The sequence below is a fragment of the Muscardinus avellanarius genome (assembly GCF_963383645.1).
Source record: "Muscardinus avellanarius genome assembly, chromosome: 8".
NCBI classification, from domain to species: domain Eukaryota; kingdom Metazoa; phylum Chordata; class Mammalia; order Rodentia; family Gliridae; genus Muscardinus; species Muscardinus avellanarius.
The window spans coordinates 2,469,620-2,482,190 of record NC_137794.1 but is presented as its reverse complement, the minus strand read 5'-3'; the positions used below and the strand labels follow the sequence as shown (position 1 = coordinate 2,482,190).

At 49.7% G+C, this 12,571-nt stretch overlaps 1 protein-coding gene across 1 annotated transcript in view; it reads left to right on the top strand.

Annotated features, from left to right (window-relative positions):
* TRERF1 (transcriptional regulating factor 1) overlaps nucleotides 1–9,751 on the top strand; it is a gene marked incomplete at both ends in the record, with an annotated part of 42,429 nt that extends 32,678 nt beyond the window's left edge. Inside the window, 3 exons of the mRNA XM_080700581.1 lie at nucleotides 1,439–1,642; nucleotides 4,444–4,655; nucleotides 9,427–9,751. Coding sequence (XP_080556707.1) covers nucleotides 1,439–1,642; nucleotides 4,444–4,655; nucleotides 9,427–9,751 — 741 coding nt within the window. The remainder of the gene's footprint in view (nucleotides 1–1,438; nucleotides 1,643–4,443; nucleotides 4,656–9,426) is intronic.
* Between the last annotated feature and the right edge of the window lie 2,820 nt (nucleotides 9,752–12,571).

The window sequence follows — 12,571 nt, the reverse complement described above, 5'->3', positions numbered from 1 at the left end:
CTGCCCTTTGTTCCTCACCGCACGTTGTGAACTGTGAAGTAGAAGTGAAAACGGAGGGGACACAACATAGGATTCCGTTCCCGGGCCTCGGCCCTCGCCAGGCCATAGGAGCCAACAGCCTGCGCCCGCCCCAAGAGGCAGGGAGAGCAGAGTGCAGTCTTCAGTTGAGCAAGAGGTAGACTGGGGGCCGTCTAGGTGCCTGCCTTTCACCCCCGCCCAGGACACCCACTCTGGGCTGCCCAGGAACCAGCTCTTCATCACCCGTGAGGCGGGAAGGGACCTCCGCTTAGCTCGCCCTCTGCACCCGTCCTGGCAGGGGAGGCGCATGCTCCCTGTTGGGGCGAGTATTGGTGGGAGATGCAAGGAGAAGGGAGTAAACAGCAACACTTAGTCCACTGCTTTCTCCAAGCCCATGGTAGAGGCCAAAGAAAAGCACAGGACAAATAAGAGGAACCTTGGCCAAGCCTGGTAGTGCGCGTTCGTAATCCCAGCACTCAGGAGGCTCAGGCGCATGACCAGCCCTGCTCCTGAGCGGGGCCCTCCACAGCCTAATGACACCGTGTTTCCAAATAAAGAATAAAAAATAGGGCTGGGGATGTAGCTCAGAGGTAGAGTGCCCCTGGGTTCCATCCCCAGTCCCCTCCCCTCAAGAAAAAAAGAAGCTGGGTGTGGTGGCACACAGGTTTGCTTGTAATCCCAGTACTTGGGAGGCCGAGATAAGAAGATTGCAGGTTTGTGGCCAGCCTCAACTACTAAGTGAGGCCCTCCACAACTTAGTGAGATCCTGTTTCCAAATAAAAATAGGACTGGGGATGTAGCCAGGAGGTAGGATGCCCCTGGGTTCCATCCCCGGTAGTGGAAAATAAACAAGTAAACAAATGGGGCTCTCCTCTCCATTTTCTCCCTTCGATTCTGCTCCTGACGGGAGCATAGCGGGGCGCTACAGGCTGTGTGCTGCCCTGCGCAGGCCAAGCCAGGCGGCAGTCATGGCATGTGATTCAAGCCTAGACCCCAGCCACTGTGCGTCTCCAGTCTCCCAGACTGTTCTGCACCATGTTGTTCCTGTCTGAAAACCTCCCAGTGCTGTTAGAGCTAGAGCGCTGCTCAGGAGCAGGCAGCCTGCCTTAGAGCCACCTGGAAGGCCTAACGGCCTCGAGCAGACGGAGTCTGTACATACAGACACTCTCCTCTGCCTTAGTATGTTTTGTTTAAAGGATGACGAGACCCACCAAGTGGCAGGGAGATTTCCTTGGCCTCACAATTCAAGCTTCCCGCGGCCAGTCTTAGAATTGAGCTCAGCAGGCTGTTAGCTGCCCCTTATGCAGAAAGGAAGTGTTGCAACCCCAGCAGCAAACCCCTCAATTTACTGGCCCGTCAGTTCTGCTCATCACTAAAATACCACATGGGGCTGTCCCCTTCTTGCTTTTATTAACACTAGACAAGCGAAGAAGAAGAGGAGCTGGAGGAAGAGGAGGAGGATCCTGAAGAAGACAGGAAATCCCCCAAGGAGGAGGAGAGTGAAGTGCCAAAGTCCCCAGAGCCGCCGCCAGTCCCCGTCCAGGCTCCCACCGAGGGCCCGGCCCTGCAGGCCCTGGGCCAGCCCTCCAGCTCCTTCATCTGCGAAATGCCCAACTGCGGGGCTGTAAGTGTCTGCGTCGCTCGGGGTCTGGGGTGTGAGCGCCTTGCAGCTGTGCCTAGCTGTGAGATGGCCCAAAGATACTTAGAGTGTGTGTTCCGTACCAGCCATGATGCTGTGTGCTGGGGGGGGCGTAAGAAGGTCCCTAGGTGGGCACGGTGGCTCACGCCTAGAACCCCAGCCTGGACAACGTAGCAAAACCCTATCCCAAACTAAACTAGGAGGGCTGAGAATATAGGTTGGTAATAGACTGCACCTAGGTTCAATGCCTGGTAACACACACACACACACACACGCACACACACCTGCACTTGGAAATGTGCAATTAAAAGCCTCACTATTAGCTTTGGCTGCCAGCATGCGCAGCCCCTTATCCCGACGCCTCTGCCCTGGGTTGTGTGCCACCCAGCTCGTGCTGAAGCCTGCAGACAGGGCCCACCCTTTCACTGCCTTCCTGGGAGGTTACTAATCCAAACGGCACTCGGTTGGGATCGGAGAAGGCAGTGAAAGGATTAGCTAAGATGTGTCTTTGTGGGCGCCAAAAGATTGACTGAGCAAACAGATTAGCAGTTCAAAATTAATTTATATTTATATTACAAATGTATTATAACTTAAATACATTTATATCAGAATTTATATTATTATAAAAGTGTCAATTAATTACTTTATAAGTTGATTTTATAGTATTATTTATGAGCAGTCTGTGAAAGGGAGCCTGTCTACCCACTAAGCCTCGCTCCTAGCTCTAAGTTGTGTGGCCTGGCCAAAGGGTGTGGGTGAATTGTAAGGTATTTCAAAGGTTGTTTGCTTTGGACTCTCAGTACTCCACCTGTCCCCATGAGTCTAGTCTGAACTGGTGAGCTACTCCCAAATCCGCTTTCTCAAAGCAGGCATGCTGGGCCTAGTGGTGCACACTTGTAATCCCAGTACTTGGGAGGCCAAGACCGGAGATCACAGATGCCAGGACGATCTCAGCAAGTAGTGAGATTCTCATCACCCTGGTGAGACCCTGTTTCAAATAAAACTAAAGTAGGTAGAATGCGCTTGGGCTCAATTCCCAGTAAAACACACACACACACACACACACACACACACACACACACACACGTGCGCACGCACAATCAAAAAGCCAGGCGCACCCACACAGATGGGTTTCAGAGGCACTGGGCGAAAGGGAGGCAGCTGCTCCAAGCTCCCGCCCGCCTTGGGCTAGTGCTTGTGCGTCTGCTCATGCGAAGTGTTAGTGCTGCTCACTGAATCCGTCACTCAGATGAGGAAGGCAGCCTCAGAGACACTGACAACCTACGCAGAGGGTTACTGACCTGCACCCAAGAAAAAATTAAAAGTTAAAAGAAGTGTGAGCACGAGCTGTGCGGAGAACGCGAAGCCTCTTCCTTGGGTGTTGAATGCCCTGGCTCTGCACTTTGTCGTTCAGCACAGAGCGCTAATGAGGAAGATGTAACTTTATTTATTTATTTAGTGTGGTACTGGAGTGGAACCCAGGGGCATTCTATCTCCAGGCTATACTCCCAGACCTGTTTTAAACTTTATTTGGAAACAGGGTCTCACTAAGTTGCTGAGAGCCTAAGTAGCTGAGGCTGGCTTTGAACCTGTGCGATCCTCCTGTCTCTGCCTCCCAAGCGCGGGGATTACAAGCGTGGGCCACCACGCCCGGCAAGATGTGACTTTAAATGACAATTTTCTTGGTGAATATGTTAGGAAATTGGATGCTTCTTCAATTCCTAGTTACAGTGCAGAGTCAGTGGTTTACTGAGCAGAAGGTCATCGTTTACAAGCAGAAGTGCTCAGCGAGATAGATATTTTTTAATGACCTTTTGAAATCACAGGGGGAAAGCATGCTGGTTTTATTGCTTGCCTAACAATGAATTTGTAGTTGGTACATCAGTTTTCCTCTGTAAGACAATAAACAGGGCCGTGAGCTGAGTGCAGAGTGGCCCTGCAGCCGTGCAGCCTGACAGGCGCCCTGTAACTGCTAGACTTCCTAGGCGGAAGTCTGGGCTCTTGGGAGTCCAGGGTGAGGATCGCCTCCCGGGATAGCTCGCTCCCCACGGCGTTTGGCAGTACCTGGAGCCATTGTGCCAGGGCCGTGGATGTGATGGCACCTTGGACAGAAGCCAGCAGTGCTACAGTACTCGGGACGGTCCCCCGGAGAGAATTATCCAGTGCAGAGTGCTGAGGCTAGGGACCCTGCTTTGTGGCAGTCCTCAAAAAACTAGCCAAATCATCCCCTGCGTATCATCCTGCTTTAACATTTAAGGGTTTTAAACATTGCTTCAAAGCCGGGCAAGGTGGCGCACGCTTGTCATCCCAGGACTTGGGAGGCTGAGACAGGAGGGGCACAGGTTTGAGGACAGCAGACTCAACAAGTATTTTTCATCAACCTAGTGAGACCTTGTTTTAAAATAAAATACAAAAAAGGAGGGGATGGGGATCTAGCTCAGAGATAGAGTGCCCCTGAGTTCAATCCCCAGTACCAAAAAGCAAACAAACAGTGCCAAAGCTGCCCCAGCCCTTCTGCAGAACGAGGTAGGCGGAAAGGAAAGGCCGGCAGTGTGGCTGCTGCTGGGCCTACACCCTGTCCCTGACTCCGCAGCAGCTCTGTCCCTCAGACTTGGGGCTGCGGTGTTTGAGCTTGACTCTGGCATGTGCCCAGCCTGTGCTTATTAAGACCCTTGCGCCTGTTGTTAGACGCTGTTGCATGTGCCTCTGCTTTACCACTGTGTAACTAATAACCCTAATTTCCTTTTCAGGACTGTAGATGTCATGTCACTCCCTCTTTTCCCCAGGTGTTCAGCTCCCGGCAGGCTTTGAACGGCCATGCCCGCATCCACGGTGGCACCAACCAGGTGACCAAGACCCGAGGTGCTGTCCCCTCGGGGAAGCAGAAGCCCGGCGGTGCCCAGAGCGGGTATTGCTCGGTGAAGAGCTCGCCCTCGCATAGTACCACCAGCGGCGAGACAGACCCCACCACCATCTTCCCCTGCAAGGAGTGTGGCAAGTACGTGGCTTGAGCGGGACAGGGCCCAGGTTCTCGGGCGGAGCCGCCCTTGGGCCAGGCCGGGGCAGGGAGATGCTAGACTCGGCACGCTCCTTGTTCCCCCTTGGGGTCTGTAGGTAGACCTTCCCTCTGGCAAGGGCTTGGCCATTCTCTGTCCCAGAAAGATGAGCATCTGCAGAGGGCCAGCCTCTGCTGACAGAGCTCCTCCTCTCCAGGACCGATAGCTCCAGTTCACTTCTTCCCGTTACCCCAGACCGTGCCCACTAGTGTCACTGTCTCACAGCCCTGCAGAGTGTTCTGAGAATGGCTCAGGAACTCCCAAGTCAGGAGCAGCCCAGGAAGGATGGCACAGTCATGGCGCCCTACCACCACCACTCACGCCCGTGCCCAGGGCTGCACACCAGCCAGGCCCCACACTCGCTCCCACTTAGGACGGGCCGCGAGCCCTTGGTGTCATACTGTGAGCTGTGCAGTCAGGTGATTGGAGCTCATACCTGGGATAAAACCTACTCGTCATCCTTGCCCTCTCAGGTACAGTTCAAAATAACTAATATGAGCCGGGCGTGGTGGTGCATGCTTGCAATCCCGGTACTTAGGAGGCTAAGACACGAGGACCACAGCCAGCCTCAGCTACCTAGTGAGGCCCTCCATAACTTAATGAGAACCTGTTTCAAAATAAGGAATTAAAAAAATAATAATTAAAAACAGGGCTGGGGATGTAGCTTGGAAGTAAAATGCCTCTAGGTTCAGTCCCCAGTACCACCAAAAAATAAAACAATTAATAGGAGCTGGACGTGGTGGCGCAGGCTTGTAATCCCAGCATTCGGGAGGCTAAAACAGGAGGACTGTAGTTCATAGAGAGCCTCAGCTATGTAGTGAGGCCCTTTGCAACTCAATGAGACCCTGTTTCAAAATAAAGAATAAAAAAATAGGGCTAGGGGTGTAGCTTGGAGGTATTCAGAATGTCCCTGGGTTCAAACCCCAGTACCACCAAATAAATAAATAGTAAATAAATAGATAAGTATTTTAAAGCGCGATAGTGACTTGCCGCACGCGCCCGGCCGCTGAGGAGAGAGCTGCCGCTGAGCCCGCCTTGCCACGCTGCACTCGCCTGGCTGGGCTTTGCTGCTTGCTCCCCTCGTTGCTGGGAAGCTACAGGGCTCCCTCCCAGGGATCCAGCGGGGAGCCTGCCCGACTTGAGGGCATCGCAAGGGCGTACGAGGCGCTCTAGCAGCCCTCCTGAGCCTCTCCTCCCATCACCTCCAGTGCCGCAGCACACCAGAAACAATTGCCACCTGGAGAGACGCAGCCAGGTGGCCGCCGAAACCGCCAAGAAAGGTCCTGGTTATGTGAGCAAAGCAGCTGCGCCCTGCCTCCACACCGAGAACTCTCAGCGATAGCGTGGCCACTCTCACCAGGCCCCGGTGCTTGCCTAGCACTCTTTGAAAGGATTTATTACAGGCATCGATCCATCTACCCTTTTTTTTTTTTTTTTTGTACTCAGGATTGAACCCAGAGACATTCTACCTCCAACCTATATTCCCAACCCTTTTTTAATTGTGAAACGGCTCTTACTAAGCTCCTGAGGCTGTCCTTGAGTAATCCCCTGTCTTACCTTCCAAGTACTGGGATGGCTGGTGTGGCCACCATGCCCAGCTCCTTGACGCTGTACAATGGCCCTCGAGGCAGGTGCTTTCGTGTAACTTTGTCCTAAGCAGGAGGCGAAGCCAGGTGGGGATGGAAGCTGCAGGCAGCGTTAGGTGTGGTCTCCCCCGTGCTCTGCAGCCCTTCAGCACCTGGGTGTGACGTCAGGTTCACACCAGCACCCGCCACACGCTGAGGCGGGCACGGGAGAAGTGCCCAGCGGGCATTAGGTGTGTGTACCCGGGTGCTGATGAAACCAGCCTGAGCTCAGTTCTGCCCGCCTGTTGCTCTGCAGGGAGGCCTGGGCCGACCCTCTTCCTCCTCGGTCAGCTCAGACTGCCACTCTATTCCACCAGGTGGAGACAAAGGACACTTTAACAAAGCAAAAATGACACAGCTTGATCGTAACTGATCTGAAAATCCAAAGTCCCAAGTGGTCCCAAATCTGAAGCTTTCTCAGTACTGACATGATGTCACAGCAGCAAATACCATACCAGGAAATTTTGTTTCATGCATAAAGTTACTAAAAATTATCGTATAAACTGAGTGTGTTGGCACATGCCTATAATCCCAGTTTTGGGGAGGCTGAGACTAGAAGATCACAGGTTCGCAGCCAGCCTCAACAACTTAGGGCGACTCCAAACAACTTAGTGAGACCCTGTTTCAAAATAAAAAGGTTTTGAGGTGTAGCTCTGATGTAGCATATCTCTGGGTTCAATCCCCAAGACCCTCAACCCCAGAAAAAATGTATTTTATAAGATTACCCTCAAGGCCAGGTGTGGTGGCACACACTTGTAATCCCAGCATTACTGAGGCTGAGACAGGAGGATTGTGGTTCTCAGCCAGCCTCAACTATTTAGTGAGGTGCTTTGCAACTCAATAAGACCCTCAATAGGGCTGAAGGTGTAGCTCGAGGTAGAATGCCCCTGGGTTCCATCCTCAGTACCGCAAAAAAAAAAAAAAAAAGATTACCCTCAGAGCAAGCACACTGATACACATCTGTAATTCCAGTATTTGGGAGGCTGAGTCAAGAGGATCACAGATTCAAGGCCAGCCTCAGCAACTTAGAGAAACCATGTTTAAAAAAATAAAATAAAATCGTGCCAGGCGTGGTGGCACATCCTTGTAATCCCTGTGCTTGGGAGGTGGAGACAGGAGGACCATGCAGGTTCAAGGCCAGCCGCGCTGGCTTAAGAGACCCTGTTCCCAAATTTTAAAAAGTATAAAAAATAGGTACTGGGAGTGTAGCCCAGAGATAGAAGGGTTTCCAGGAACCCCAGTACCACCCTAATAATAATAATAATAATAATAATAATAATAATAACAATAAAAAACAATAAAATTAATAAGAGCATCTTCAGTTTATGTATATTATATACAAACAACTGAATTTCATATTTAGACTTGGGTCATGTCCTCAAATATCTCATTATGTATGTGAAATATTCCAAAATCTGGGGAAAAAATCCAAAGGCTGAACCACTTCTGGCCCCAGGCCTCTTGCTAAGGGCACCGGAGCCCCACCTCGTATTTTCCTTGTCTTGTTTTTATGTTGCTTGGGGTCTTTTCTACCAGGGGTCCAGTTAAGAGCACATAGAAATGGAAATGCTTTCTCTGGTCTCCAGATGAGGAAGAGCATTCGGCAGACGTTCACAGAATGCCTCTTGGGTTGCCGAAGTCACGTTCATTACACTGAAAAGGTTTCCTTTTGGCTAAGTGGAGTTATCAGCCCTGCTTGGCTGAGGCTTTAGAGATCAGGTTTGGGTTTTGTTGTTGGGGGCCTTTTTGTTTTGGTCTTTATGAGCTCGGGAGTGAACGTGGGGTATTTATGCCACCCTTCTTCATAAAGAGAGTTTCACATCCAGGCAAACACTTGTAGAAATGGGCCAAACAGTAAGTACTTCGTGCTTTGTGGGGCCCTGCCGTCTTCATCTAACGGCAAGCTGAGCCATCATCGCAGCTCGGAAGTAGCCGGGGCTGACAGACAAACAAGTCGACATGGCAGTGTTCACAGACTCCTGGCCTAAAGAAGTAACTCCCCAAAATATGATACCCTGCCGGGTGTGCTGACATGTGCCTCCAGTACTTGGGAGGCAGAGACAGGAGGATTGCGTTTGAAGCCAGCCTCAGCAATTTAGTGAGGCCTCTGCAACCTAGCCAGACCCTGTTTCCAAGTAAGAAATAAAACCAGTCTAGGGATGTAGGTTGGAGGGAGAATGCCTTACTGGAAGTGGAGCTGTCTTCTGCAAGGGAGGACACCGAGCAGCATCCCCGCCTCTACCCACTTGATCCGCTTTTAAGAACAGCTCCCCCCTCAGCCGTGGCAACCAGCCGCGTCTCCAGACATTTCCAGTTCTCCCTGAGCAGCACAGGAGCCTTCAGCCCAGACCCTCTTGAACTCTAAGGCCAACAGGAGGAAATGATATGGTGGCCAACAAGACTGGGTCTTCAGCAGAAAGACGTGTATATGCAGCTCAGAAGTCAAGCACGGAGCTGGGCGTGGTGGCGCACACTTGTAATCCCAGCATTCGGGAGGCTGAGACCGGAGGATCGCGGTTCGTAGCCGGCCTCAGCTACTCAGTGAGGCCCTCTGCAACTCAGTGAGACCCTGTTTCAAAATAAAGAATAAAAAATAGGGCTGGGGGTGTCGCTCAGAGGTAGAATGCCCCTGGGTTTCTTTCCTAGTACCTCCAATAAAAAAAAAAAAAAAAAAATCTTGACTGTAAAAGCCAGGGGTGGAGGCCCAGGCAGGTGCTGGGTGGGTGTTTTGCGATGGGGACTCTCAGAGCTCGTGGTATTATCTGGGGATTGTCTGGCTGAGAGGACATGGTGTGGGAGCGGGGAACGGGAAGGAGGAGGAGCCCCGTGCTCCACACACCTGATGCACAGCAGCGCTTCTGCCACGCCCTAGGAAGGATGCCTGACGCCATTGTTTTCCTGTACCGGAGTCTCATCCTTGTAATGCTTGGAGATGGGGGGGGGTGACAGGTCACAGCAGGAGGATGAGCCAGGACTCAGAGCCACCCCAACTGGATAGCCCACCTGTGCCCCCTTCCGTGGAGGACATCGGGACCTCTAGGGACTCTGGTAGATCTTGTGAATTTCACCTGCTTCTTTCTATTTTTAGGGTCTTCTTCAAAATCAAAAGCCGAAATGCACACATGAAAACCCACAGGCAGCAGGAGGAGCAGCAGAGGCAGAAGGCTCAAAAGGCAGCCTTTGCAGCGGAGATGGCAGCCACGATTGAGAGGACTACAGGGCCAGTGGGGGCACCTGGGCTGCTGCCCCTGGACCAGCTGAGTCTGATCAAGCCTATCAAGGATGTGGACATCCTGGACGATGCTGTCGTCCAGCAATTAGGAGGTGTCATGGAGGAGGCCGAGGTTGTGGACACCGACCTTCTCTTGGACGATCAAGATTCAGTTTTACTTCAGGCTGACGCAGAACTATAAAGCCAGCCCTCTCTGTCGCGCAGAGACAGTAAGAACTCATGGCCTCCGTCTTCATGAATCAGGAAACCCGGACTGCCTGCTTGTTTTGTAACCCTTTTAAACTACCTGTTTAAAAAGTGGTCGTTTTATTCAGGTTTAGGAAAAAATCCCGTTTCTTTTCCTCTTATTGTTTAAATTGTTTTTGGGGGGGGGTGGGGAGAGTAAGTAATTGGCACAACTATCTTCAAGAGGTGTTTCATCTGAGTTACATTCTCAGGAAACCGTTCCCAGCAGGGGCGGGCCTGACGTTCACGTTCCGTTGCTTTCAGATGTCGGCCATCCTGACCTCCTTGATCCCAAAGCTTGCTCTGTGTGTGTGAGTGCGTGAGTGTAAGTGTGTGTGTGAGAGAGAGACAGAGAGGCACACCACACTATTCGTGCTGGGGCCTTGGGCCATTTTGTTTCTCACCAAGAATTATTTTTATTTTGTTCTGACCTGTCAGGAAGTGTTCTTTCCCACCACATCCCCTCCCTCCCAAAAAAAGGATTAGAAGAGCTGTTCTTTTTAGCAACACTGTTCATGGTCAGTGGAGTTCTGAAATTACATTGTACCACTCGGAAGTACTGTGAGACCTCATTCCCTGGGATTTCGCTGTGATTCACCTCTGTTGAACTATGATTGATCTCGATACTATGAGAAACAGGTTTTCTAACACATAATAGCAAATACACGGGAAATAGCATTGAAAGGCAACAAAAGTGGTTTCAAATAGGCGTTTGCTACAGTGTTCACGTTCAGACCATGAATGTATTCATTACAAGCCACTTACCAAAGCACTTCTAGACTTCACCATGCCCCAGGGCTTTGCCGCCTCCTGCCTCTGCGCAGGGTTGCTGTTTGTACTTGAAGGCAATAAACTTTGTAATCCTTCAGAATCGTCCCTGCCCAGGCTTTTGAGCTGTGTCCTGGGATGCGGCTCTGCCCCCCTCGGCTCCCTTCAGGGTTGACGTGTCCGGCCGGCACCTCCCTGGTAGACCAGTTGCCCAGCTCCACACGCCAGTGGCTGATGTGCTAAAAGCTGGGCAGGGGCCAACATCTGCGGAGGCCTGAGGCTAGGACCCGGCATGCTCTAAGTCCCGCTCTGCAGAAGCATTTAGCACACATTCACGGGGCATTGTGGCCCACACCGGCAGTGAGTGGTTTCTGAATCTCAAGAAAGCCACGGACAGAAGAAAAAGACAAGGATTCTTTTTTCCCGTTTTCAGAGATGTCTTGGAGGTCTCCTTCGTCTTCCCTTAAGGAACAAAGTTTTATTTGCTACCATTTCAACGGGTCTTTCTATCCTGTGTTTTATCTGAGAGGTTTTACATTAAGAGCTGCCTGGGCATCGTGTGTCAGCTTCCTAACAAAATTAGCACAGATGAGTTCCAGCAGTCACAGCGCTGGCCAACCTCAGAGCGCCTCCCCGCCCAGCGCGGCTCCACCAGGGCTCTGCTCTTGGGGCTCTAGAAGCTTATCTGTAAAGGAGCAAATGCCCAGGAAAATGTTTAAAAAGCAAATACTTAACTTTAATTTTCCATGCAGTATAGGGTAAGAATCTTTGACTTGAAATCACCAAAGAACTCCTTCATGAGACAGTTCAAATACCTGAGTTAGTTTTTCTTGACCATCAACTTTAAGAATTGACTTCCTACTAAAATCTTACACTTTTTTTTCCTGAAATGATTCTGTCTGCATGGATGTGTTACGTTTTAGCTTCCTTCCCCCACCATCCCACCCCAAAGAAACTTTCTTCCTAATGGTTAATGTCTTCAACACATTACTGTTTACCGTCAGATGGTTTTTTCATTAGTGAATTTAGACCTCTTTGAGAACGCTTGTATATAAAAAGTTAACAGATATATTTTATGGAAAAACCCATCTTATTTTCAGATATATTTAACTGCTGTTATATTTTATTAGAGGAAGGTTGTAAATATTTTCTAGGAGTTCTATTGTAAAGAAAAGTATTTTTGAAAAAAATTAATGTAATAAAAATGAAAACATTTTTAAATAGTGGTTGTGATCGCTTCCTGTCCGGGCCTCCTTGTGCTCTCCTCAGCCAATGGCTTGCATGCTTCCGTACCAGGGTGTAATTTATTCAGGTTTGCACTATTATAAGTTGACATCCTAATATCTACTGTGCTCAACTGTATTTTCCCGGAATGCAGGTCCCATGGTCCATAAGCACTATGTACAGCTTGTTCATACTTTTTCTTTTGTAACCTGTGTATTTTTAATAAGGGTTTTATGTAACATTTTAGCAAAAAGAAGACAGTATTTTCTAGTGAATTTTATAATAACATTTTGCTAAAAATGTTTCTTCCTAGGTCAGTTTTTGTTAAGGCAACCAAAAGTCTTATTTTACCAGGGGTTTAAAAAAAAAGTTTGAAGCTTGAAAGCAAAGTTATATTTAAACATCATATGTAACAAATAAATAAAGATGTTTTATAGACTTGTTCTAAAAAGGTGCATTCCTTAAAAAGAAAATAACTGGGGCATTCTAGGTCGTCTCTCTGCCTGAGTGTAAAGTCTTTTTTTGTTTGTTTACTGTTCTTTTTTAATTATCACAGTACTTTTTCAGGAAGACAATTTTCAGGACAATTTTACTTAGGTTCCAGCCATTAGCCTTCTCAAGAAATTTCAGTTCCTACAGTGGGCATTCATCAAATAGAAATGTAACCAAATACACACTGTCATATTTATTTGTGAAAACCTGATTCAATATTGCATCCGCTGCTCTTAAAATAAAATCCTACCTTTCTGAGTTTCACTGGCCTTAAATATTCCTTCTTTCTAGC